This window comes from Protomyctophum parallelum (genome assembly GCF_964188405.1).
Source record: "Protomyctophum parallelum genome assembly, chromosome: 20".
Taxonomy (NCBI): Eukaryota; Metazoa; Chordata; class Actinopteri; order Myctophiformes; family Myctophidae; genus Protomyctophum; species Protomyctophum parallelum.
The window spans coordinates 7,778,695-7,803,304 of NC_139718.1; the positions used below are offsets into that span (position 1 = coordinate 7,778,695).

Genomic DNA, 24,610 nt, shown 5'->3' on the forward strand with positions numbered 1-24,610 from the left:
TTACTGTGTCCACGGATAGCAAATATAAAGCGTTTTCAAATGAAAATAACGCAAAGTCACTTATTTTTTTTAATTACTGTATTTATCACATGTCAGCGTTAGTATACACAGCAAGAGTGAACCAAGACACTTTAGTTGTTCAAGCTACCGATTCTATTAAAGGAAAAACATACCCATCATTTTGCCATTGAACAATTCAGTTATTCTTATCATTATAGTTGGTGTTTCTTGAAACCAAAACCATGGACATAATTACTACCTCTCCTCCAAGACAGAAAGAACCCCAGCTTGCCCATGGGTAGATACTGCACTACTGCACAAAATGTGTTATCTTAAACTAGACCGTGTGGCTATTATCATAATAAAACACTGGAAGTCGTGACAGTCATTCATTTCCTGTCAAAAGATAAGTTCTAGTAAATGATCTCTTGGACGACTGCTTCTCAACCACATTGAGACGTATGGATTCATAACTCAGAGAGTGTACGAACGGGACCCAATGGACCCTTACAGGTCCGTAATTAACTCTGAAAGGAACCATTTTGTTCCATTTGTAGGATTTCACAGAGCAGATTGGGGTCAGATAATGGGCGTCCATGTAAAAACGGTTGAGATGCACCGTCTTGAATCATAATTATACAAAAAGAAGAGTCTTGACTTTGCAGCTAAAAGAATAAAAGTAGTCTCGTCCAACCTGTAAAGTGGTCTGAAAAGGAGTCAGGAATCTAGATGGATGTCTGCTGTGATGTCAGTCATTCAGGGGGTTGTTCCTGAACAGGTACTCTGCCTGGAAGGAGAACAACGAAAAAGGAAGAAAAAAAAAACAGACAAGTCAGATAAAACGCTCCGAGGCCTCCTCCACATATCAAATAACATTCTTGTTCCGTCTGTGTTTCATGGCCGCCTAAATGCTTTTCCCCAATGGAAGTCACGAGGGTTGACCAAGTGTTAATTTGGTCAAACCACGTGACTTCCATTGATTGGGGAAAGCATCGATATCTTATTTCTCAGAATGTGCGTCCTCACCTTTGCCATAAATGTTTGTGTCACACAATGTTTGTGTTTATACACAAACACCCAAAACTGTCCGTTCATTGTCGATGGAATTTAATGTTTGCGTTAGACAAAGATTGTGTTAGCACATACAGTAATACCAGGAGGGGCTCAAAAAGTACACAAAATCAGAACCGTCTGAACTGAGTGGTAAAAACTGTACTGCACAAGCTCTCCTCCCTGGCCTGTGTGTGTGTGTGTGTGTGTGTGTGTGTGTGTGTGTGTGTGTGTGTGTGTGTGTGTGTGTGTGTGTGTGTGTGTGTGCCTGAGTTCCTGAGTGCCTGTCTGTGTGTTAGGCTGTGCAACAGTGACACCTGGTGGATAAAAAACGCCATAACGCTACTTCTGTGCTCAGGTGGACAGACCCACCCAGCCAGCCAGCCAGCCAGCCAGCCAGGGACACACATTGCCGTGCATTGGTGTGGCTGGCTGCAACACTCCAAAAAGTGGTTGAAAGAAACAGGGGGGGGGGTTAAACTGTTAGTTTACCAGATATTCCAGGGGGTCGTGCGGCCGCACGGCGCAGCACTGCACCAGGCCCCGTGTGAGGGTGGGGACGACGTGCTCCATCAGGTAGCTCCTCATGGGCAGGGACTGGCCCAGCAGGAGCTCCTCCTCCTGCCTCGTCACCTCCTCCAGCTGCTGACTCTGGAGCACATGAGCACAGTGTTTTCATCACATCACAACAACAGCAATTTAACCCATGTAGACCTTCTACAAAATGTCGTTCTCATACATTTTCATGTCAAGGACCCCAAAAGTTTATGTAATTCGATATTAAAAGTTTATTTTAATATCTATACTGGTAATGGCTGTGTAGGTTTTCCACTTTTCACAAAGAAAGAACCATTGAATCACAATAACCAGAATAATATATAAAACATGTAAAAACCTCTTGTTCACATTTCACAATGAGGCCTACTCAGTACTCACACAAAGTATTTAAGTACATAAAACTAAGTGCATATTTCTCAGAATCACACTGAAATATAGTTTAGCAAACACTGTGCGGCAACAAACTCACTGGATGAGTGTATGTAACTAAAATATATTATAAATAGTTCAGACAGTCATAAAAACAGTGCTCACCTTTTCACAAAGAAAGAAAAACACAATCAAAGATGGCGCCTAGTTGACTGAACTACGGTGGCCAGTGAGGGACAAAAAGGTAAGTTGCTGAACCCACAAGTGAAAGAACTTGACAGTCAACAGCGACACCTGCTGACCAAAAGTCCACTACCTTACACTTAAATCATGAAAGTACATTTTATACCACGGACTCCTCCTAACACCACCAGGGCTGGACTGGGTCAAACATTTGGCCCAGACCCGGGCCCACCACAACCGGCACGCAGATAGCAGATACTGTACCGCCCCGCTCTGTCGAGGCACACACAAACAAACCAGGCCCTAATACCACCACTTTCATACTGAAGGCCTCCATGTGCAAAAATATATGTATATTAAAGCATGGGGCACCGGGCATACAGTAGCTGTTGCCAGACCTACCAGACAGGCGCGGCCGTTTTCTGCTGTCTGGGCGTGTCTTTTCCGGGTTTTTAGACAGCTTGTGGATGGAAATTAAGCTCCACCCACGCGGCCGACTGCCACGGGGGCCAAGCGTGGGTGGAGCCAAAACCCGGAAAAGACGCTGGCCGACAGCAGAACACGGCCGCACGGCTGTCGGCTCAGGTCTGGAAACTCTGAGTATATTCCCTGTACGATACGTGGCTATAGTCCAGGCCTGAACACCGTCACCTACCCACTCCTCCCAGCGGGCGGCCCTCTGCTCTGCCTGAACACCGTCACCTACCCACTCCTCCCAGCGGGCGGCCCTCTGCTCTGCCTGAACACCGTCACCTACCCACTCCTCCCAGCGGGCGGCCCTCTGCTCTGCCTTAACACTGTCACCTACCCACTCCTCCCAGCGGGCGGCCCTCTGCTCTGCCTTAACACTGTCACCTACCCACTCCTCCCAGCGGGCGGCCCTCTGCTCTGCCTGAACACCGTCACCTACCCACTCCTCCCAGCGGGCGGCCCTCTGCTCTGCCTGAACACCGTCACCTACCCACTCCTCCCAGCGGGCGGCCCTCTGCTCTGCCTGAACACCGTCACCTACCCACTCCTCCCAGCGGGCGGCCCTCTGCTCTGCCTCCCGGGCCTCCAGGCGCTCCGTGTCGGCCCGTTCCTGGGCCTGCTGCCGGAGCCTTCGGTCCGCCGCGCTCCTCTCCTGCTCCTCTGCCTCCTGGCTGCCCAGGCCGTAGTTCCTGGGCGGCCCCACCGACTGGATGACCTTCTGGGTCACCAGCAGCGCGTAGTAGCCGGGGTCATCATCACCACCGCCGCTGGTGGTGATCTCTATCGAGGAGATGGAGAGGAGGAGGTGCTTATTATGCTTCAGTGTTCATTTCGTCGACTAAAACTGTTGACGGTGGAGATGTACTCAATTTACAATTTAGGCGTTTAGCAGACGCTGTTATGGCATGGCATACATCACATAGGGCAGGCCTACATAAAACAGTAGTTATCATGAAGCATCCCAGAAAGGGATTTTTTTTCACCGGAGGTGTTACCCATGTGCTGCAGTGGGACGTCCAGCTCGTCAAAGTAGTTGAGCACCGTCTCGTCCTCCACGTTGTTCTCTCGGTAGCGACTCAGCCGCCGCGGGAACACCTCCTGGCCGTAGGCGGGCTGCCGCTGCACCAGGCCCTCTGGAAGGTTCACCACCCTCTGCTTCAGCAGGCTGTCGCACGCGTCCAGGCAGAGCACCACGTCTGGATGGATCAGAAACACAATGAACCACAACTGTTGAGCAACAGGCAGAACTGAACACGCAGTCTGGATAGATCAGAAACACATAAAGTAGTGGTTCCGAAACCTTTTCATGTCAAGGACCCCCAAATGGACACTAAATAGCCCGCGGACCCCCTTTTGAAAAGATATGCCTGCAGGGACCCCCAATAGAGAAGGTTTTTACGGCTCTAGCAGTGATTTTAGACCCGTTTAATTTCAAGGACCCCCAGTTTGACATGCATTAGACTACGGACCCCCATTTAATGGCATTTCTATCTCTGGGACCCCCAATTTATATTGTAAATTCAATGCTAATTTAACTTTGAGAGCGTACATAACGGGTCCATTTGGTTCCATTTGTACAGTCTCTGAGTTACAGACCCATAAGGGTCTATTTGTTTCCAAATGTTCATTTAGCTGGGTCCCCCCTGGAACTCTCAAGTACCCCTGTGTAAAAACAGTCATTACAACGGCATCAAGGCCCGCCAAAATACATTTTAGTCGACTAAATCAACTGTAGATGTAGTCGACTAAAATCTTATGATATTTAGTCGACTAAAACTAGATTAACACTAAAACATTCCGGGTGACTAAAATGTGTCTAAAACTAAATGGAAACTATTCAAGAGAAGAGACTATGACTAAAACTAAAATTGCTGCCAAAAACAACACTTGCCTGGAACACACACCATTATACTACTAGGCGCTAATGGTTTCCTCCTCTCTTCCTATTACACAGCCCTAATTTAAAGGGTCAGGACCCTCCCCCCCCCCCCATCAATTATTTGATCAGAATTGAGAAATAAATGTTTAGCAATGGTCGCTATCACAAAGGACCACATTGTTTTTGTTAAATTCTAAGAAAAGGTGATTCTGGGTGTCCCCTGGCCCCGAATTTTGTATGACATATTTATTTTTAAATTATCTTTCCTTCTAGTGTGAGGGTTATCTGGAATAGGATACGGTATGAGGCAGGACAGACACACCTGGAACCATGTTCTTGTTGTGGGGAGGGACCTTGGATTTCACATCTTCTGCTTCGTCCTCTTCAGCTAACGGAGAGAAAAAATACCTTTGATAACGAGGTTGAAGACAAAGCAAAGACGGCAAGATGGCACCAAACTACATAATCCGATTGAATTTCGAATATTCATACTGCAGTTTTAGAGAATTGATGTTTCCGGCAGAGCAGGCCTCTCATTCTGTAGACCTTAATTGACCAAATTAATAGAAAGAAATCACACCCGTGTGAACTGAGTGGTGCAACAGTGCAGCACTAATACTATCTCTCTCTCTCTCTGTTGCTGGCACAACAGCGCCCCTACTGGTACTCATAGTCATATACTGGTGCTCATGGCCACATAGGTAGGTAGGTAGGTGAACGAACACATAGGTAGGTGTACACGGACATTGCTGTTCCTTGGCGTGGTTGCACCACTCAAAAACACAAAAAGAAATATGGCATATGACATCACAGGTCCTGTCCAATTTTGGGCCCCATGTGGCTCCCCCGGCTGTATGGAACTATAGACGCTGTCACACCGATAAGCACCAGCATGCGCGCGCAGGCCGGCAGCACAAGAACACCACCTCTCATAAGATGCCATGGAAAAGTTCAAAACTGCACTCAATTCAAATTTCAATTCAAAGGGCTTTATTGGCATGAGAAAAACATATGTTTACATTGCCAATGCAATTCCATAGCATTGGCCCTAGATTCCATAGCATTGGCCCTAGATTACATAGCATTGGCAATAATTCCATAGCATTGGCCATAATTCCATAGCCTTGGCCATCATTCCATAGCATTGGCCCTAATTCCATAACATTGGCCCTAATTCCATAGCATTGGCCCTAATTCCATAGCATTGGCCCTAATTCCATAGCATTGGCCCTAATTCCATAGCATTGGCCATAATTCCAGAACAAACGGCTATAGCACAAATGGCTATAGCACAAATGGCTATAGAACAAATGGCTATAGCACAAATGGCTATAGAACAAATGGCTATAGCACAAATGGCTATAGCACAAATGGCTATAGAACAAATGACTATAGCACAAATGGCTATAGAACAAATGGCTATAGCACAAATGGCTATAGCACAAATGGCTATAGCACAAATGGCTATAGAACAAATGGCTATAGCACAAATTCCCGAGATTCCTTGCGAAGCCCCGCGGAAGCATGAGCGTGCGTCACAGAGCGCATGTTTGCGTCTGTAAGTCCAGGAAAAGATGCGCTGTGATTGGCCAGTAATCACTTGAGTGGCAGCGTGACGTAGCGTGCTTTCCACTCTTCCGGCGTACTTCCTCTCCCAGTGTAAATTCTCCCGTCGACACACTTCGCTCCAACGAACTGGAGCGGCCAAGGAGGCATCTATTTTTTTAATATCTATGATGTGACTCCTAATTGGAAATGCATTGAGGCGGCCATGACACACAGAAGACACAGGACACAAGTGTGTGAATGAGGCCTAAAAGGAGTGTGACGGATGGATGCCTCACCACAGAAGAGCTCCTTGGCCTGCTCGTAGGTCTTGGGGAAGCCGTCCAAGACATAGCCCTGGTTCCGACAGGCCGGCGACTTCAGCTTGTCTCTCATCACCCTGATCACGTGCTGCTCCTCCAAACGCCCTGACGCACAGCAACGTGCACGTATAGGAAATAAGAAGCAGTGGTTTACATAACCCATTTAGACCTGAGGCCCATTCTAAAAACATTAAATGTCTTCTAAAGGTCATTACACACTGGCGAATTAGCGACGCGATGCGAATAAGCGATCTGAAAATGCGAAATATTGCATGTTGCAGTTCGCCTGCGAATCTCTGCAAAATACGACACCAGAGCGAACAAATAAAAGCGAAAACGGTCGCATTTTCGCACATTCGCACATTCGCCACTGATGTGGAAGCTTGCATGGACTTCAATTGTTTTTTTTTAAATGCGAATTATTCGCACGAATATATCGCGTCGCTAATTCGCCAGTGTGTAATGACCTTAAATCCTAAACGTGCCCCTCAACCTTTTTCATGTCAAGGACTACCAGGAATTATCTGCATTTGGCCAAGGACCCCCATCTGAAAATATGTTGTTCCAGGGACGTCCCCAGAAGCAAAGATTTGAGTTAAAAATGTTCACTATGAAAGAATATATAAGATTTGTGCCACATTTTCCCGATTTTGAAAAAAATTGAAATTTATGTCATGAAACCTTTAAAGTACCAAAAATAAAAGTATGTGCAGAATGCTCTATATCCATCCAACCCTTCCGCGTTCAACTTGGCCCGCTGCTGCACCTCCGGTCGCCCGCCAGCCGACTCATTGATAGAGTAAACAAACAAAAAAAAGTTCTTTAAACCACACCATTTTATTTGATTATTTGATGTTGTGGTTTTGCAGGCGACGTCGACATGATGACATGAGTTAAAAACGTCTTAAAATCTCCTTTTAAAAATGGCAGCTGTTCCAGTTGTCTCTCTCTCTCTCTCTCTCTCTCTCTCTCTCCGGATGTCTCCATATAGCAACCTAGCGTCACGCATGCGTTGGCGAAGAGCGCCCTCTATAGCGCAATCACTGAAAACACGCCGTTGACGTCCAGAGACGCAGTGGCGTGCACAGACATTTAGAGGGGCAGGTGCTCAAGTGAAAAAAAGGGCACCTTTACAGCGTATTTTGGGGCGGGAACCCATTTTGGTGCTTTAGCTATTGAAAAATAGCAGATCTACAAGCTCATAGCGCGCCACCGAGTGTCGCACTACGAGCTTGTAGGTCTGCAATTTTTTTTTTTATCGAAGAACCACTGACATAGAAACATAGCTTTAGATTGTGGGGGCCTAAATAATATAGTAGAAGCGTTTGTATCAAGAATTGATCAATGTCACCATGGTCCACAAACTACAAATAACCTTTTCTTTTTTTTCTCCTTTTTTTTTAAGAGCACATTGCCAAAAGGGCAGGGGGTGCTCTAGCACCCCCTAGTGTCTATCTGTGCAGAGACGTCACGGCGCTGCTTGCTGTATGCAGTACCTCCATTCTGCTCCATGCTGTCCTTCAGGGTGTCCAGTGTATACACTACAGTACCTCCATTCTGCTCCATGCTGTCCTTCAGGGTGTCCAGTCAGTGTATACACTACAGTACCTCCATTCTGCTCCATGCTGTCCTTCAGGGTGTCCAGTGTATACACTACAGTACCTCCATTCTGCTCCATGCTGTCCTTCAGGGTGTCCAGTGTATACACTACAGTACCTCCATTCTGCTCCATGCTGTCCTTCAGGGTGTCCAGTGTAAACACTACAGTACCTCCATTCTGCTCCATGCTGTCCTTCAGGGTGTCCAGTGTATACACTACAGTACCTCCATTCTGCTCCATGCTGTCCTTCAGGGTGTCCAGTGTATACACTACAGTACCTCCATTCTGCTCCATGCTGTCCTTCAGGGTGTCCAGTGTATACACTACAGTACCTCCATTCTGCTCCATGCTGTCCTTCAGGGTGTCCAGTGTATACACTACAGTACCTCCATTCTGCTCCATGCTGTCCTTCAGGGTGTCCAGTCAGTGTATACACTACAGTACCTCCATTCTGCTCCATGCTGTCCTTCAGGGTGTCCAGTGAATACACTACAGTACCTCCATTCTGCTCCATGCTGTCCTTCAGGGTGTCCAGTGTATACACTACAGTACCTCCATTCTGCTCCATGCTGTCCTTCAGAGTGTCCAGTGTATACACTACAGTACCTCCATTCTGCTCCATGCTGTCCTTCAGGGTGTCCAGTGTATACACTACAGTACCTCCATTCTGCTCCATGCTGTCCTTCAGGGTGTCCAGTGTATACACTACAGTACCTCCATTCTGCTCCATGCTGTCCTTCAGGGTGTCCAGTCAGTGTATACACTACAGTACCTCCATTCTGCTCCATGCTGTCCTTCAGGGTGTCCAGTGTATACACTACAGTACCTCCATTCTGCTCCATGCTGTCCTTCAGGGTGTCCAGTGTATACACTACAGTACCTCCATTCTGCTCCATGCTGTCCTTCAGGGTGTCCAGTGTATACACTACAGTACCTCCATTCTGCTCCATGCTGTCCTTCAGGGTGTCCAGTGTATACACTACAGTACCTCCATTCTGCTCCATGCTGTCCTTCAGGGTGTCCAGTGTAAATGTAACAGTATTATATAATTACACAAAATATGACACAAATAAGTGCTTCTACCTGACTTAATTCTCCATGGTTCATGTGTATAGGGATACATAGTGCATTAGAGGTCACAGCCCCTTTAAGTCTCCCCCTTTTGCCCCCTGTATAAATGTCCTGCGACACCTCCACCTCTTCCTTCTTTACTTCCGTCTTGGAACGAGGTGGGTGTCTTTGTTGACTTCTCTGTATAACATAATACGAATTGTACTTGCAAATCGATTTATACAGTGTTTGTTTCACTCTGTTTAGAGAGCCATTGCACTACTAAGAACTAACGTGGAGACGTGTGTTGTTATTCCTTGTCAGGTATGTTACGTTATATTATTTGTTGTGTTACTGTCGCTCTTTGCTTCTTTACTTCCGTCTTGGAACGAGAGAGCCATTGCACTACTAAGAACTAACGTGGAGACGTGTGTGTTGTTATTCCTTGTCAGAATAAAACGTGGTTTCCAAAGACAGTTCTGGGTCCGTCTGTCCATACTCCATTCAACACAACGCAGAGAGAGACAGATTACACCGGTTACATATACACTACAGTACCTCCATTCTGCTCCATGCTGTCCTTCAGGGTGTCCAGGAGCTCCTGAGCTGCTGCCATGGAGTCCTCCATGTTGTCTTCCTCCGGGTCTGAACCGGTCACTGTAGCCTCCTGGGTGTGGTGGAGGACTTGAGTCAACACTACGCGGCCATTATACAATACACTGTATGTGTATTACTGTATGTTTTGTTTAATTTCTAATGCAGATACAGTATTATGTTGGTTACTTTTCTTTGTCAAGAAGCGTATTTACTGTATAGACAGCAGAGAGAAGCTAGATTTAATGCACAACATTTTCTAGTGCATGCAAAGGCACTCTACTTATGTGTCTATTTACCTCGTTCTTGTAAAACAAGAACCAAGGTTCATGTTTTAGGTTGTTATTAGAGAAAGTAATAGATAAGTGTTTTGTTTTAGCCATTTCTGACAGGGGGTCGGGGGCATTCGAACATGGGGCTAAATACATATTTATTTGCAAAATATGATGGCGATTATTTTTATTATTATTTACTATAGTCCTACTAGACCTAAAGAAATTACATCTGGCCACAAAAGATCACAGGATCTACTGAATGTGAAGGTAGCCTACTGGCTGTGTGTCATAGGCTCAATATGTCAGTTTGACACATTCAATAGACCCCGTGATCTTTTGTGGGCAAATATAATTTCTTGGGGTCTAGTAGGACTATAGTAAAAAATAAAAAAATAAATCGCTATAAAGTTTTGTCTCTACACACCTGATACAAAGTTATCAGGTGTGCGATGGTCTCAGTATGTGTGTGTATGTGTGTCGTGTGCAGGAGGAAGTGACCGACCAGGTGTGCGATAGTCTAAGTATGTGTGTGTGTGTGTGTGTGTGTGTGTGTGTGTGTGTGTGTGTCGTGTGCAGGAGGAAGTGACTGACCAGGTGTGCGATGGTCTCAGCGATGGCGTCTTGCAGCCTCACGTGGTGCAGTCCGTAGTGCTGACAGATGCTCCGAGCCACCGTGCTCTTCCCCACGGCTGGTGGACCCAGGACGCACAGGCGGATGGGCTGGAATGATAGCATGGTCAACAACTGGATTATGTGGTGCGTGCGTGCGTGCATGCGTCCGTGCGTGCGTGCGTGCGTGCGCGCAACACGCGTGCTCAAGTGTTTTCCAGGTGTTCTCAATTAATCTTATATGGTTGACATGGAATTTGCCACAGTGGGTTTAGGTGTGAGAGAGAGGACTATGTACTACAGCAGGCGGTGTGCGTTTTTGGCGCCATGGGGGCTCTATATGCACACACGCCATTTTGGAAAGAACTTGCCGATGATACTAATGAAGGCTCCGTTCCATTCTGGTCAAACTGAGTCAGGGTGCTGCTTATTGTGCGTGCTGCTGGCTCACTGGGAAACACTCTGCTAACCCAGTGGGTCTCAAAGTGTCCGTGAGTGAGTGGGTTCCAAATGGCCCCAAATTGACACTAATTATCCCATGGACCCCCATGTGAAAAAGCATGCCAGGGACCCCCCCATAAGAGAAGATTGTTACGTCTCTAGCAGTGATTCTCAACCTGTTTAATTCAAGGACCCTCAGTTTGACATGAATCAGTCTACCATTTAATAGCATTTCTATCTCTGGGACCCCAATTTATACTGTAAAATCAATGTTAATTTTACTCTGAGAGTGTACAAATGTAAATGTGTACACTCTCACGAGTTATGGGGGACCTTGGAATAGAAAATGCTTGAGAACCACCTCACACTGAACGGTGCCTTAATTAGTATCATGGGTAACACCTGTGGAGAGTTATTCTGTGTGCATATGAGCCCAAATTGTACCAACAGTCCCCTGGTGTGCTTGTACTCCTCCACCACCACGTCCATGTTCTCCACCAGGCCCGCCTCGCTCACCCACCGGATGTTCATCTGCTCCTTGGCATACACAGCCTCCATGCGGAGGTCCACCAGCATGGAGTCTACCTCCGCTTGCTGTGAGGAGGAGAGAAGAACGTTGTTTTTAAACCCTCAGCCTGGGAGGCATACTATGGTCCGACAGAGCATTGGTTCGAAGGAGCATTGGTCCGAGGTGCGTTGGGGGTCGGGAGAGGGTTGGGGTTAGGTTTAGGTGTGCTGCCCCGTGGGAGGTTAGGGTTAGGGTGAGGGTTTGAGGTTAGGTTTAGGTGTGCTGCCCCGGGGGAGGTTAGGGGTAGGGAGAGGGTTTGGGGTTAGGTTTAGGTGTGCTGCCCCATGGGAGGTTAGGGTTAGGGTGAGGGTTTGAGGTTAGGTTTAGGTGTGCTGCCCCGGGGGAGGTTAGGGTTAGGGTGAGGGTTGGGGTTGGGGTTAGGTGTGCTGCCCCGGGGGAGGTTAGGGTTAGGGTGAGGGTTGGGCTTAGGTGTGCTGCCCGGGGGGAGGTTAGGGTTAGGGTGAGGGTTTGAGGTTAGGGTTAGGTGTGCTGCCCCGTGGGAGGTTAGGGTTAGGGTGAGGGTTTGAGGTTAGGGTTAGGTGTGCTGCCCCGTGGGAGGTTAGGGTGAGGGTTTGAGGTTAGGTTTAGGTGTGCTGCCCCGGGGGAGGTTAGGGTTAGGGTGAGGGTTTGAGGTAGGTTGTCGTTCGGACCAATGCTCCGTGGGACCAAACACATGAACCCCCTCAGCCTGATACTTGTCTTCCACGGAAGCTGTTCACACCCGTGTGAAGTGAGTGATGAAACTGTACAGTACAGTACAGACCGGTCTGATTTTTAAATAGCAGATCTACAGTACAAGCTCGCAATGCAACGCATTGTGAGATTGGCTATTTTCAATGTACAATTCATGTATATGGGGCTGACGTGGTATAGTGTATGTTTTGTAATAATAATCAAAAATCTACAAAGTAACTACATTACATTTTGCATGCTCTCAGAGTTACTGTACATTAAGCACTCAGAAGTTGAAAATGGAATGAGGAACGTTACAGTCAGGTCTTGGATTAGGAAGGCCTCCTCGGGCGGCAGTTTCTGGATCTTTCCGGGGCCAAGCACCGAAGCGACGGTCTGGATGAGATGGAGCGGAAAGAAGGGGTTCTCTGTTAATACCGTGCAGGGAAATTCTGTTTCAGCTTCAGCTAGCTGATGGCTGCTCAGATGGTCATGATTGCTTTGATATTCATTTTTATCAGACACCTCACTTTCCTCACTGTGGCAAACGCCATTTTAGTCTTCCTGAGGTCCGACACAGACGAGAACATTTAAAATAAACAAATACAGATGCAACTAAAGTAATTCACCGGTCCAAAACCAGACCAGAACTCCCACCACGGGACTCTGCAGGCAATCAATGAATACCTTTGCAACCACTAAATTAAGTCCAAGAATCTGGACTAACCATTAAATGGTCAGTCTATAAAGAAATCAAAATGGGACCCAATGCCTCACCACTGCATGGCACTCAGCATCAAGGCATGGATCGGGGGTGTAAGTCCCTGCAATAAACTAGCATCATGTCCAGGGGGTGAACTTGCACATCATATCCGCCTCACAGTAACAAGCCCTTTGGACCACATGGCTCAGGAACCTTTGCTTCCTATATGGCTATACTAATTTACTGTGAATGCAGTGAGCCAACTGAAGACAATAGAGCGTCGCAGTCCCGCCCCCTCGAGAGACCCGGAAAATAAATCCCTGTTCATTTTCCTCATAGACTTTTCAGAAAGTATTTATTTAAAGACGTTTACGCCGTGGAAAAAGCCAACTCTTGTCGTGACAAATCATGACAACAAACACAATTTTTCGGGCCAAACAAAGAATTAGAAAGTAGAAAAAAACGGCAGGTTACAACACTTTTTTTGTTGTTTTTCTTCTTTGTAATTATTTGTTTGGTCCATTGTGTGTGTTGTCATGATTTGTCACGACAAGAGTTGGCTTCATACGACGCTTAAAAGGTCTTTAAATAAATAAGTTTTGAAATGTCTATGGGAAAAATGCATTGGGATTAATTTCCTGGGCCTGGCGTCGTCATGGAAGGAGGCGGGACTGCGACGCTCTATATAGGTGAGGTTTAAAAGTTGAAAAGGCACTATAGGCATTGCAATGGACCTAGAGCTAAGACCCGGCCTCTCCCACTTTAGACACTCCCACGTGGACACTTTCCAGCTGGGCTCATTCATTCCAATCATGGAATTAAACACGTTAAATACTGGTTCATTTTTGGAACCAGACCTTCAAAATCTCTTCCAAATACGTCAACAAGGCCTTCCATATGCAGTGGAAAAATATGTGCGTGGCATTTCTTTTTTAAAACAATGTTTTATCATAATAGGAAAACTATTGGTAACCCATGTTATGCTTATTCAGTATTTAAGTCCGACGTCATTTTGTAGTGCTACGTTACGTCCGGGTCCAAGTGGCACCAGCTCCCGTCCGCATCCCATTGTAAATAGAATATCTAAACGCGTGAATCTTTTTAAATTGACGTTATTTTTCAGAAAGGAAGCCATTAAAATGGGTCTTAATGCTTCCAACTCGAGTGGAATTATTAATGTCCATGACAACAAAAATATATGATGTGGAGACAATAAAGACTATTATTATCATTATTATTGAAGGTGGCAACAGTCCATTTGCTCGGTAAAATATTTCGGGGGATATTTACAATGTGTGCAGGCTTGAGTATGTTGAATCTAGTTTGCATTAATGAGGATTTAGTTGACACAATCAAATAAAATGGCGATAGTATTCCATGTGGGGCAGACGGCCTGTCACAGCCAGATTTTGGAGAGCAGCAGCTTTGTTGTTGCGAGGAAAGCGGTAAACTGAGTCTTTCGTGGTTGTTTTCGTCTCAGATTTAGTCCGACGGAGCGTCACAGTATAACTCCATGGGGACACAAAAGCGACACAAAAGTAGGACCCGGAAGTATCTCAGGAGGGGGCGCTCACGTCACAGCTAAAATACTGAATAGCTGTGATTGGAGGAGGGGCTTAGCTATAGGTCAATTAACAACACAATTGCAATATGTATAATATCACACTGTATACAGAGTGCATTGTATAGATAATCGTTAATAGACACACCTTAACGATGTCCTCCATGGTGTTCTTGGAGTCATCCACTGCGAGCATGTAGTAGATGTTGGGTTTGTGGTCGATCACATTCTGAATCACACTATGGGATATAAGATAAGAACTTATCTCCCAGCATGTAGTAGATGTTGGGTTTGTGGTCGATCACATTCTGAATCACACTATGGGACATAAGATAAGAACTTATCTCCCAGCATGTAGTAGATGTTGGGTTTGTGGTCGATCACATTCTGAATCACACTATGGGATATAAGATAAGAACTTATCTCCCAGCATGTAGTAGATGTTGGGTTTGTGGTCGATCACATTCTGAATCACACTATGGGATATAAGATAAGAACTTATCTCCCAGCATGTAGTAGATGTTGGGTTTGTGGTCGATCACATTCTGAATCACACTATGGGAGCACGTACATTAGCATTATGTGTTATGGAATAAAGATGTGTGGATTGATTCACACTGTCAGGAGTGATGCATGTGATTGGTTCCAGCCAGGGTCCCAGGTAAAGTAGTTAATGCAGCATCACACAACCACTTAACCACTTATCCATGTATACGTTGGCTTGGCTTTGTGAGCTTGTATATCTGCTATTCTTGAATTGTTTTGAAGACAATATCGACAATTGTGATTGCTGCCACAAATCATTTTCAGATGGGGGGCCTTCGGCCAAATTAAAACATTTCAGTTCATGATGTTGGCGAAAGGGTCTTTCTGTGTGGAGTTTGCATGTTCTCCCCGTGTCCCCTATAGAGCGTCGCAGTCCCGCCCCCTACCAGGGCCCATGAAATGATTCTCCGTTCATTTAAAAAAGTATTTATTTAAAGACGTTTACGCCGCGGACAAAGCCAAATCGAGTCGTGACAACTCATGACAACAAATACAATATTTTGGACCAAACAAATAATTACAAAGAAGAAAAAAAACGGCAGGTTACCACACTTTTTTTGTTGTTTTTCTTCTTTGTAATTATTTGTTTGTTGTCATGAGTTGTCACGACTCGAGTTGGCCTTGTCCGCGGCATTACCGTATTTAAATAAATACTTTTTGAAATGTCTATGGGAAAAATGCATTGGGAATAATTTCCTGGGCCTGGCGTCGTCATGACAGGGGGCGGGACTGCGACGCTCTATAGGGTAGGTAGTACTTCACAAAAAACATGCAGTAATCCTGGTCTCTAAACTGCCTCCCCCTGGCCAGCCGGGGCGCCTGATGGAGGGGAAAGGAACTGGTCGGAATAACGTGTTCCTTCCACGCGCCAGTGTTGTTTTCGTCGACTAAAACTAAGACGTTCGTCGACTACCTTTTTCCACTGATGAAAACTAAATGGAAACTAAATGAAAACTAAGCTACGATGACTAAATATACGGACAATTTCGTCAACAAATAAAAACTAGACTAAAATGTTAGGAAGGGACTATAGTGGACAAGAGATCCAGTATAAGTCATTTTACAATTAGTTGCATGCTGAAAATATACGATCTACAAGCTCACAACGCGCCTGCGACGCATTGTGAGCTTGTAGATTGTCTATTTTCAGCAAGTGAGTCATTACAACGGCATCAAGGCCCGCCAAAATACATTTTGTTCTGACTAAATCAACTGTAGATTTAGTCGACTAAAATCTTATGATATTTAGTCGACTAAAACTAGACTAACACTAAAACATTCCTGGTGACTAAAATGCGACTAAAACTAAATGAAAGCCATTCAAGAGACTATGACTAAAATCAAAATGTGCTGCTAAAAACAACACTGCCGCACGCTACTGTACATTTTGGAGGAATACACTGTGATTTTGGACTCACCTTGCCAGATCGCTTATGTGTATGGTGGGGACGATATTGGTTCCTTCGCCAAAGACGGGTATTACCGGAGCATGCCCCAGCCACGACGTCTGGAAACATGCATGGAAATAAGAAAAATAAAAAGACTATAATTAATAACATTACGGTAAAATACACTGACATGAAAGGACGGATGGACGGACACTAGACCTTGAAAAAGAAGTGGAAGATGTCTTCTCCCATTCCATAATGAAGTCCTGACGCCACGACATATGTTGTGAACAACGTCCTTTTCTGGGGGGAAAACAAAACATACTGTATAAATTAATACAATTTAAATAAGCACGTGCAGCGAGAGCGAGACGGTACTTCCGTTTTACACAAAGGCTTCAAAGTATGGTCAGACTCGAGACTGAAACTGACCGTTTTCCCCATTTTCACCACCAGCTTCTCGAGGTCAATGTGCCGTTTGAAGTTGGGGTGTGCTCTTCTCCTCCGGTAGTCCTCGTCAGTGAATGGAATCTCTACGTCCTCCTGATGCAAAACACACAAAGCGGACTCCTTCAGGCGCTTCCAGGCAGTGCTGTTTTCGGCAGCAAATTTAGATTTTTAGTTTTAGTCATAATTAGTCTCTTGCATAGTTTTCATTTAGTTTTAGTCACATTTCAGTCACCTGGAATGTTTTTGTAAGATTTTAGTCGACTAAACGAACTGTAGATTTAGTAGACTAAAATGTATTTTGGCGGGCCTTGATGCCGTCGTAAAGACTGTTTTTACACTTGCTGAAAATAGCCGATCTACAAGCTCATGCTGATGCCTATACTTTTGTACTTTCACTCAAGTAACATGTTGAATAGAGGAATTTTACTGGTGGTAACTGAGTATTTTCTATACTGTGGTATTTTACCTTTTACCACTTAGACCAGATTGGCTCTGTACCGGAACGCTTAATTGGCCCAAAACGCACTCACCCCCATTTGTTTCTGCAGACCACTCCCCCTCTTGGTTTTACTGAGGTTACGTTTCCGGATTAAAGCTGCTATAAGCAATAATATGTCAACATTTTAATCCATTCTGACCGGGCACCCATTTTGGTGTTGGCATCATGTTATGCTTTAGCTATTGAAAAATAGCAGATCTACAAGCTCATAGCGCGCCACCGAGTGGCGCGATACGAGCTTGTAGGTCTGCTATTTTTTGAAAAATCGAAGAACGACTGACATTTTTTAGAATCTGATCTCAGGTCAGAATAGGTTCATCAGACCAGTGTGTGTCCGGCGGAAACCTCGTATGAATCTGATCTCAGGTCAGAATGGGTTAAAGCTGCTATAAGCAATAATATGTCAACATTTTAATGACCTTTTTAATTTTTGGGGGTATTCATACAGCCAGCAATGGTTAAAACGCTCCCCAATTCGTTTTTGTCTCTGCGACACATCTCGGGGCCACAATCTGCATTCAAAGACTTTCCTAGAAGCTTTGTCATTGATTGATTTGCCTGTCTAGGTACTTCCTGATTGGTTATTCATTTCGACTGGGTTTTCTTTCGACCAATGACAAAGCTTCTAGGAACATCTTTGAATGCAGATTATGGCCTCTAGATGTGTCACAGAGACTACATTCTTTTTGGGAGCGTTCTACTCTTTAAGTAATTAAAATGTTGACATATTATTGTTTATAGCAGCTTTAAGGACTTTTTGTACCTTACAAATGTATGTAAGTAGTACAGAATAAGGAATGTCTGCTTTCGCCATATTTTGTTGAAGAAGAGTCTGGGAAATAAAGTTTTAGTTTGTTTTATGGCAATGTCAAATTTGGTTGGCTAAAACTAGGACTAAAAGACTAAATCATATCATCATACTATAATTCAGTCAATGTCTGTCTGTGTGTCTGTGTGTCAGAAACACCGCCGTAGCTCCTCATTGCCTGCACCAATCGCTCCCACTTTCCACAGGCATTGACCATATGAATATGGAGGGCGTAACGAAGCCCTTTTTTTGATTTGACACATTAATGATTATTAATTCATTTATTAGTGAATTAAAAAACGCACCGGGCGCAGTACCCCCCATACCCACAAATATCTCACAACGGGTAAGGGCTAGTAGTTTAAATTGCCTAAACAGGCCTAAAGTGAAATGGTGTGTTTAAAGACACAGATCAGAATGTGCTATTAAAAGTAACACTATACGCCTAAATTACTAAAACAGCTTTTAGTCTTACCAGAATTACTAAACATTTGGGATTTAGATTTAGATCTAGCCTCTGAGGCTAAATCCAGTAACATCTGAGGTTACTGGGGGGGGCGGGGGGGGGGGGGGATTAGGCATAGTTTTACTGAGGTTAAGGTCAGAAACAAGGTTATAGGACGGTTCAAGCATAATACAGCTTCACCGAGGTTGGAATACCGGTATAGGGGTATCGTTTTACTGAGGTTAAGTTTAGGAATAAGAGTGTTTTGGGAGTGTGTTTTTGGACGTGAGCATCCTTGTATTCGAATAGGAGACTGCCGGGGTTCGAATGGTTAAGTAAAACACCGGTAGTCTTTGGCTCAGACGTGTACACACATCACTCACAGGATCCACAGGCTTGCTGAGGGCCCACGTCATCACGGTGGAGATGAGGATGAACATCTTTGGACCGCCAAACCTGCTCATGTCCTGATGGAGGGCTGGAAGCACAGCAGGGAGGACGTGCAGAGAGCGTTAGAGAGGTATTATGGGGCTGAAATCCCCCAAGAGGGCACTTTTGGACAAAAATAGCAGATCTACAAGCTCACAGAGAGAGCTTGTAGATCAGCTATTTTCGGGAGCGCAACCCCAGCACTCTTTAGCTATAGTAACGACATGGATTTCTAAACAAAGTGCTGTGTTCAAGTTCAGGAGACTTCGGGGAAAAAAGGCAATTCTCCTGAAGGCTGCATTGCATGGAAAGGAGTGGCATTTGCATTTCTTTCAACATTAGTAAACGCTGCATTCGTGGTCTGGAGAGGGTATAGTTGTTTTACAGACGGGCAAAAGGTCAGGGGCCGAAGCCCCCTTTGATGTCTTATGTGTGCACGTCCCTGAAGCAATACATGCCCCGTCAGGAGAAGTATGTGAACCAGTAACTGTCATATACTGTAGGATCTGTCTCCTTGTGTGTTAGTCACAATAAACGATTGAAAAAAAAAGGTGCACTCGGTTTCACCGACGGAGACGCGCCGCCTGCTGGTGACTTGAGCCACGAGAGGTTGCCGCGCTGAGCGCTAAGCAGCGCCACCAGACTCTTGAGCAGTTTCTATTTGTCAACAATGAGTCTGCCGAACAAGAACTATAAGTCTGGTCACTGGTGACACAGACTGTGCACAGACTGAACCAAATTTGTCTCGACTCCTTTAAATTATACACGTACAGTAGGCTACATCAACATTTATGACCCATTATTTATCTTTTATGTACAGTATACATATTGTATCATGTAGATTAGTCATGTACTAAGCACTTTATGTTTTTTACTCTCTCCATCTTTTAACTGCAATGATGCACAAAAAATAATTTCACCCACGTTACTTGTATAATGTGATGTGACAATAAAGATCGATTCTTGATTCTGATTCCAGTTAAATGATAAATTAGTAACCAAATGGACCCTTTTATGGGTCTATAACTCAGAGGCCCCTTTTCCACCGGTTGGGAACCGGTTCAGTTCTTTTTAGTTCTTAGTCCATGAGCCAGAGCTCCAAAATTGGAACGTTAATTATGAATTGAGTGTGCAAAACCATACCTATATTAAATTATCACCATGAAACTTCCCCAGTTGATTACTTACACAAAGACAATGATTTATTGTATTACAAATCTTAATGTAAATATGCAAATTACGCATCATATAGGAAAATATGAAAAAAACAACATATATGAAAAAGCTATTATACTGTGGAAGGGTTATCATATATTAATTTACTTATATTGATCCTAGACAATTTAATCTAGGTATGGTTTTGCCCACTCAATTCATAACTAACGTTCTAACTTTGGAGGTCTGGCTCATATGGACTCAAACCTGGTTCTGAACTCAACGGGTTCCCAACCGGTGGAAAGGGGGTCACAGAGTGTCTATTGAGCGTGGGGACAACTTACTGGGCCAAGTCCTGGACCGGAAGTAGGCAGAAATGGATTGGACTCAGGCAACAGCCCAGCGTTAATTATCTTAAATCCCTTTATTTTAGATTGTTTAGTAGTAGTCGTACAACATAAACATGAAAGAGACTTTAGTTGTTACTGTACAATACTTTAAAACAGTTGTCATGTTGCACACATGCTTAACCCATTCTGACCGGGCACCCATTTTTGGTGTCGGCATCATGTTATGCTTTAGCTATTGAAAAATAGCAGATCTACAAGCTCATATCGCGCCACCGAGTGGCGCGATACGAGCTTGTAGTTCTGCTATTTTTTGAAAAATCGAAGAACAACTGACATTTTTATAATCTGATCTCAGGTCAGAATGGGTTAATCAGACCAGTGTGTGTCCAGTGGAAACCTCGTATGAATCTGATCTCAGGTCAGAATGGGTTAAAACAGTTATCATGTTGCACACATGCTTAAAATAGCTCTTGTTTGCGCTGCCCTAGTTGAAAACAATGTATTTCCAACTCCAACAGCTTGGCTCAGTTCAGGCTGCATGAACAGCGCTCGAGCGCTCGGTTTCTGCCCCGTCTATATCGTAACTCTTCTATTAGAGGGCTCTGCCTCTGCCCATATGTGACCAGATTTGACTGAGAGACTGCCATCGCGCACATTCCAGCTTTTCACCAGAGGAGAAAAACTTTTTTTTTTCCTTTTTTTCAAAAGGAGTTAATAGCACAGGCAGACTATTCACATACTAGAGCATGTCTGAAATAAGTGTCAAAGCTGAAATTGACATGTAAATATGAAAAAAAAATGCTTAAACATGTAGCTATTGTAATGTTAGAGACCACAGAAGTGAACCTTTCAAGCCTGTTTTCTCAACTCGCTGTTTTCTGCAAGACATCACTCTATAAGCCATATCTCCAAAACTGGTGGGTCAAACTGAACAACCAATATGTCAATTTGAAGCTATGATTCCCTGCTTTGATATGAAATGAAAAAACAAAAAATCTAAAAAATACAATGGCAGTCTCCCAGTCAAATTTGGTCACATATAGCCTTCAGGGGCAGCGGTGGCCGAACGGTTTGCGGAGCGGTCTTGATATCGGAAGGTCGCGACTCGCTATAGTTCGTATCCCCGGACCGACACGTTAAAATTACCACCACTGAAGTGCCCTTGGACAAGGCATTGAACCTCTACCATGAAATGTTCTATGAGCAGGGCCTGGCTGTAAACATGAGTTATTGAGCTTAGTCCAGTTACCCTGGGTAAACATAGTACCTTTCCTTTCCTTACCTGAGACGGCCCAGGAAGCTTCTTCCACCTGCTCAGCATGCTGGGTAACGTTGTAGATGATGACGTCGCAATTCATCAGTCGCTGGAGAAGCTCCGGCCTTTTCGGTTGCTGGAATGCACACACATTTGCACACGCACACGCACACACACACACACACACACAGTATATTTTGTTAACAAGCTTAGAATGAGCAAATTACAAAGAAATAAGTAAGGTAGGCTACTCCACACATCAGAGAAAAGAATCCAACACAAAAGAGTATACTGTATACAACAAAAGTTCCAATTGAATACTCCAATTGTGCAATGCAGATGTGTAGGCCTACATGTGTACGTACAAACAAACAAACCAACAAATGGGGATCTATGATCGAATACCGGAAGACTCGACCCGGTGCTTGCCCGTTTTTCCTCCCGGAATTGTCACCAGTGAGGGGGAATAACTTTGTAATAAATTATGCTATTGGCTGTTTGTATTCTTTTTGGAAAAATATAAAAAGATACTCCTGTAGAAAGGCTATATTATTTTACTTATATTGACCCTATAAACAATTTAGTATTATTTAGTATATGTAAGGTTTTGCACACTCAAATGGTACCTCGTCAGATAATCCCCACATAGCCTATACAACAACTTCTGTGAACAGACTTCAATGTAGTAGATTTTCATAAATTATATTTGTACTTAGGCTGCCTGCTGTCATGAAAGTTTATAGTTAGAGAAATTCAAAGTCCAGCCGTCTGCTGTCCAGCCTCTCCCACCCCTCACATTGGGGAAAATTCTGGGAGGAAAACAGAAACGGGGCGAGTCTTCTTGTTACCCTATGATCTAATCTAATGCAAGGGTTCCCAAACGTTTCAGCTCCACCCTGACAAGCACTGCAGCATTGTAGGCATTATACTCCGTTCCACAGATACAGTGGGAGTTGTGAGCTCGTAGTTCGGCTGGTTTCACAATTGTTGCCTCTTCCTTAATGTCATATTTGACAATTCGGCCAATTTTATACTAAAAATGAACACCTGTGTGAAATGAGGGGCGCTCTTATCAATCATATAGCCTATAAGATATATGAAATGTAAGATGACTGAATTTATGTGATATGGACTACCATCCGCCTATCCACAAGGAGGAACAGTGCACAAAAGCATTATGGGAATTGTAGTCCTGGAAGGAAGTGAGCCCAGTGTCCATGACATCATCGACACTTGGAAATACTAAAATATCTAAAAAAAAAACACATATTATTACCCACATAAAAACCCCAGGGAAGTGTTTCTTGATATTAGGCCATGTTATCTGCTGATGTTGGTCAAGTGACAGTGAAAACTGTCAACACAGCCATCTTTTTGGAGTACATTGTGCTTCAGTATGTTGAGTTGTTGACAAGCTTCATGGAGATGCTAATTTTCCTTTCCAGCTCGATTTGGCACCTGCCCAAAGTGCCAAAAGGACTAGTAACTGGTGACCATGGTATTAGGGCAGGCTACTGTGCCTAACTGACCAGCCAACTGGCCTGACGTACACAGAGAATCGGCTATTATATGTTGATTTGTGTACTGAAACAATGTTAAGATACCGTATCATTTTGGGGACCCCCCAAAATATTATTTGCGATTGGAACCACATGCGGTCTAATGCATATTTTGACTTAAAAATGGTTGAGAATCACAGACTTACACAATACTCCTCCAGGACATGTGTGTGTTTCTCTGTAGATTGGTTAGAAACGGTCCCAACAATGTGAAAGCTGTCGTCTCCCGGCCTGTTGGGTTCGTCCCCCTCGCCGTCCGCTACCAGAGACGCCCCAACCACACAGGACGACAGGAACTATCAAAAGAGAATTCAAGGTTAAATTTAAAACGAAACCTTTTTAATGAACACAAATTTTTATTTCGGGTGGGTCGAGTTTCCATTTATCACCTTCAAATGTTAGTGTTCCAGTTTTGTTTTTTTCCCTTTATGTGTCATCACTTCTAAGTTCTAAGTTACCTTGTTTATCCTGTTCCCTCTCCTGATTGGATAATATTACCGTAGTATATCCCGAACTGAAAATGATTTGATTATTAAAGAGATAGGGAGACCCCTAATGGACAAACACTGTAGCTATAGAAAGTTCTTTATATTTTCACTTCACAGTATATTTTCATTTGTTTTCCAACAAGCACGCTGCTTAAATACAATGAATTGCTCAAACCTCTCTACGATGTGCAGGCTGTGCAATATAGTATACTTTACTTCACTGAATAGTCAATGCAATGCGAGAGCAAATGTGTGAAATTTCGCAGACCGATCAAAATGTATTACTCTCCAACTTATAAATGCTTACCTTAGCAATACATTTGGATGCGTACGAATCTAAATTGTTGATAAAAACTCGTTTCCCACTTTGCCTCACTCTGTCCACTTGCCGTTCGGCCATGTTAGCGTTTCCCCGTTGCTATGCAACCAACCAAACCACCTGCAAAGCTGGTTTGAATGCACCAGTGGAGAACGGAGATCACATGCACAACCCAGAGCGACTGTCACGGCTGCATTGTTGGTTTGGTTGCCATGGAGTCATGACACTTTTTTATCTGGATATTGTCAATGAATGATTTGTGTGTGTGTGTGTGTGTGTGTGTGTGTGTGTGTGTGTGTTTTGCGTGTGTGTTTTCATATGTGTTGATATTTTGACAACTTGCATACAATTGCAACCATCTAAACCTATACAAGCTTATCATACATCTCAATATGACGTGTTGTGAGCTTGTAGAATAGATTATCTATTTTCAAATAACCATTGTATATAGGGTTAAACCATGTGGTT

The 24,610-nt window shown here is 44.3% G+C and overlaps 1 protein-coding gene across 1 annotated transcript; it reads right to left on the bottom strand.

The window, feature by feature from the left end:
• Window positions 1-660: 660 nt before the first annotated feature.
• Window positions 661-24,223, bottom strand: LOC310878437 (adenylate kinase 7-like; the record flags this gene model as incomplete). The annotated part of the gene is made up of 18 exons (XM_083792767.1): window positions 661-787; window positions 1,543-1,701; window positions 2,816-3,411; window positions 3,627-3,827; window positions 4,833-4,898; window positions 6,355-6,483; window positions 9,587-9,695; window positions 10,489-10,617; window positions 11,392-11,541; window positions 12,506-12,583; window positions 14,600-14,690; window positions 16,416-16,504; window positions 16,605-16,688; window positions 16,818-16,928; window positions 18,971-19,065; window positions 21,804-21,912; window positions 23,482-23,631; window positions 24,131-24,223. The coding sequence occupies 18 exons, from the start codon at window positions 24,221-24,223 to the stop codon at window positions 749-751; spliced, it is 2,478 nt and encodes an 825-aa protein (XP_083648893.1). The 3' UTR covers window positions 661-748.
• Window positions 24,224-24,610: the final 387 nt, after the last annotated feature.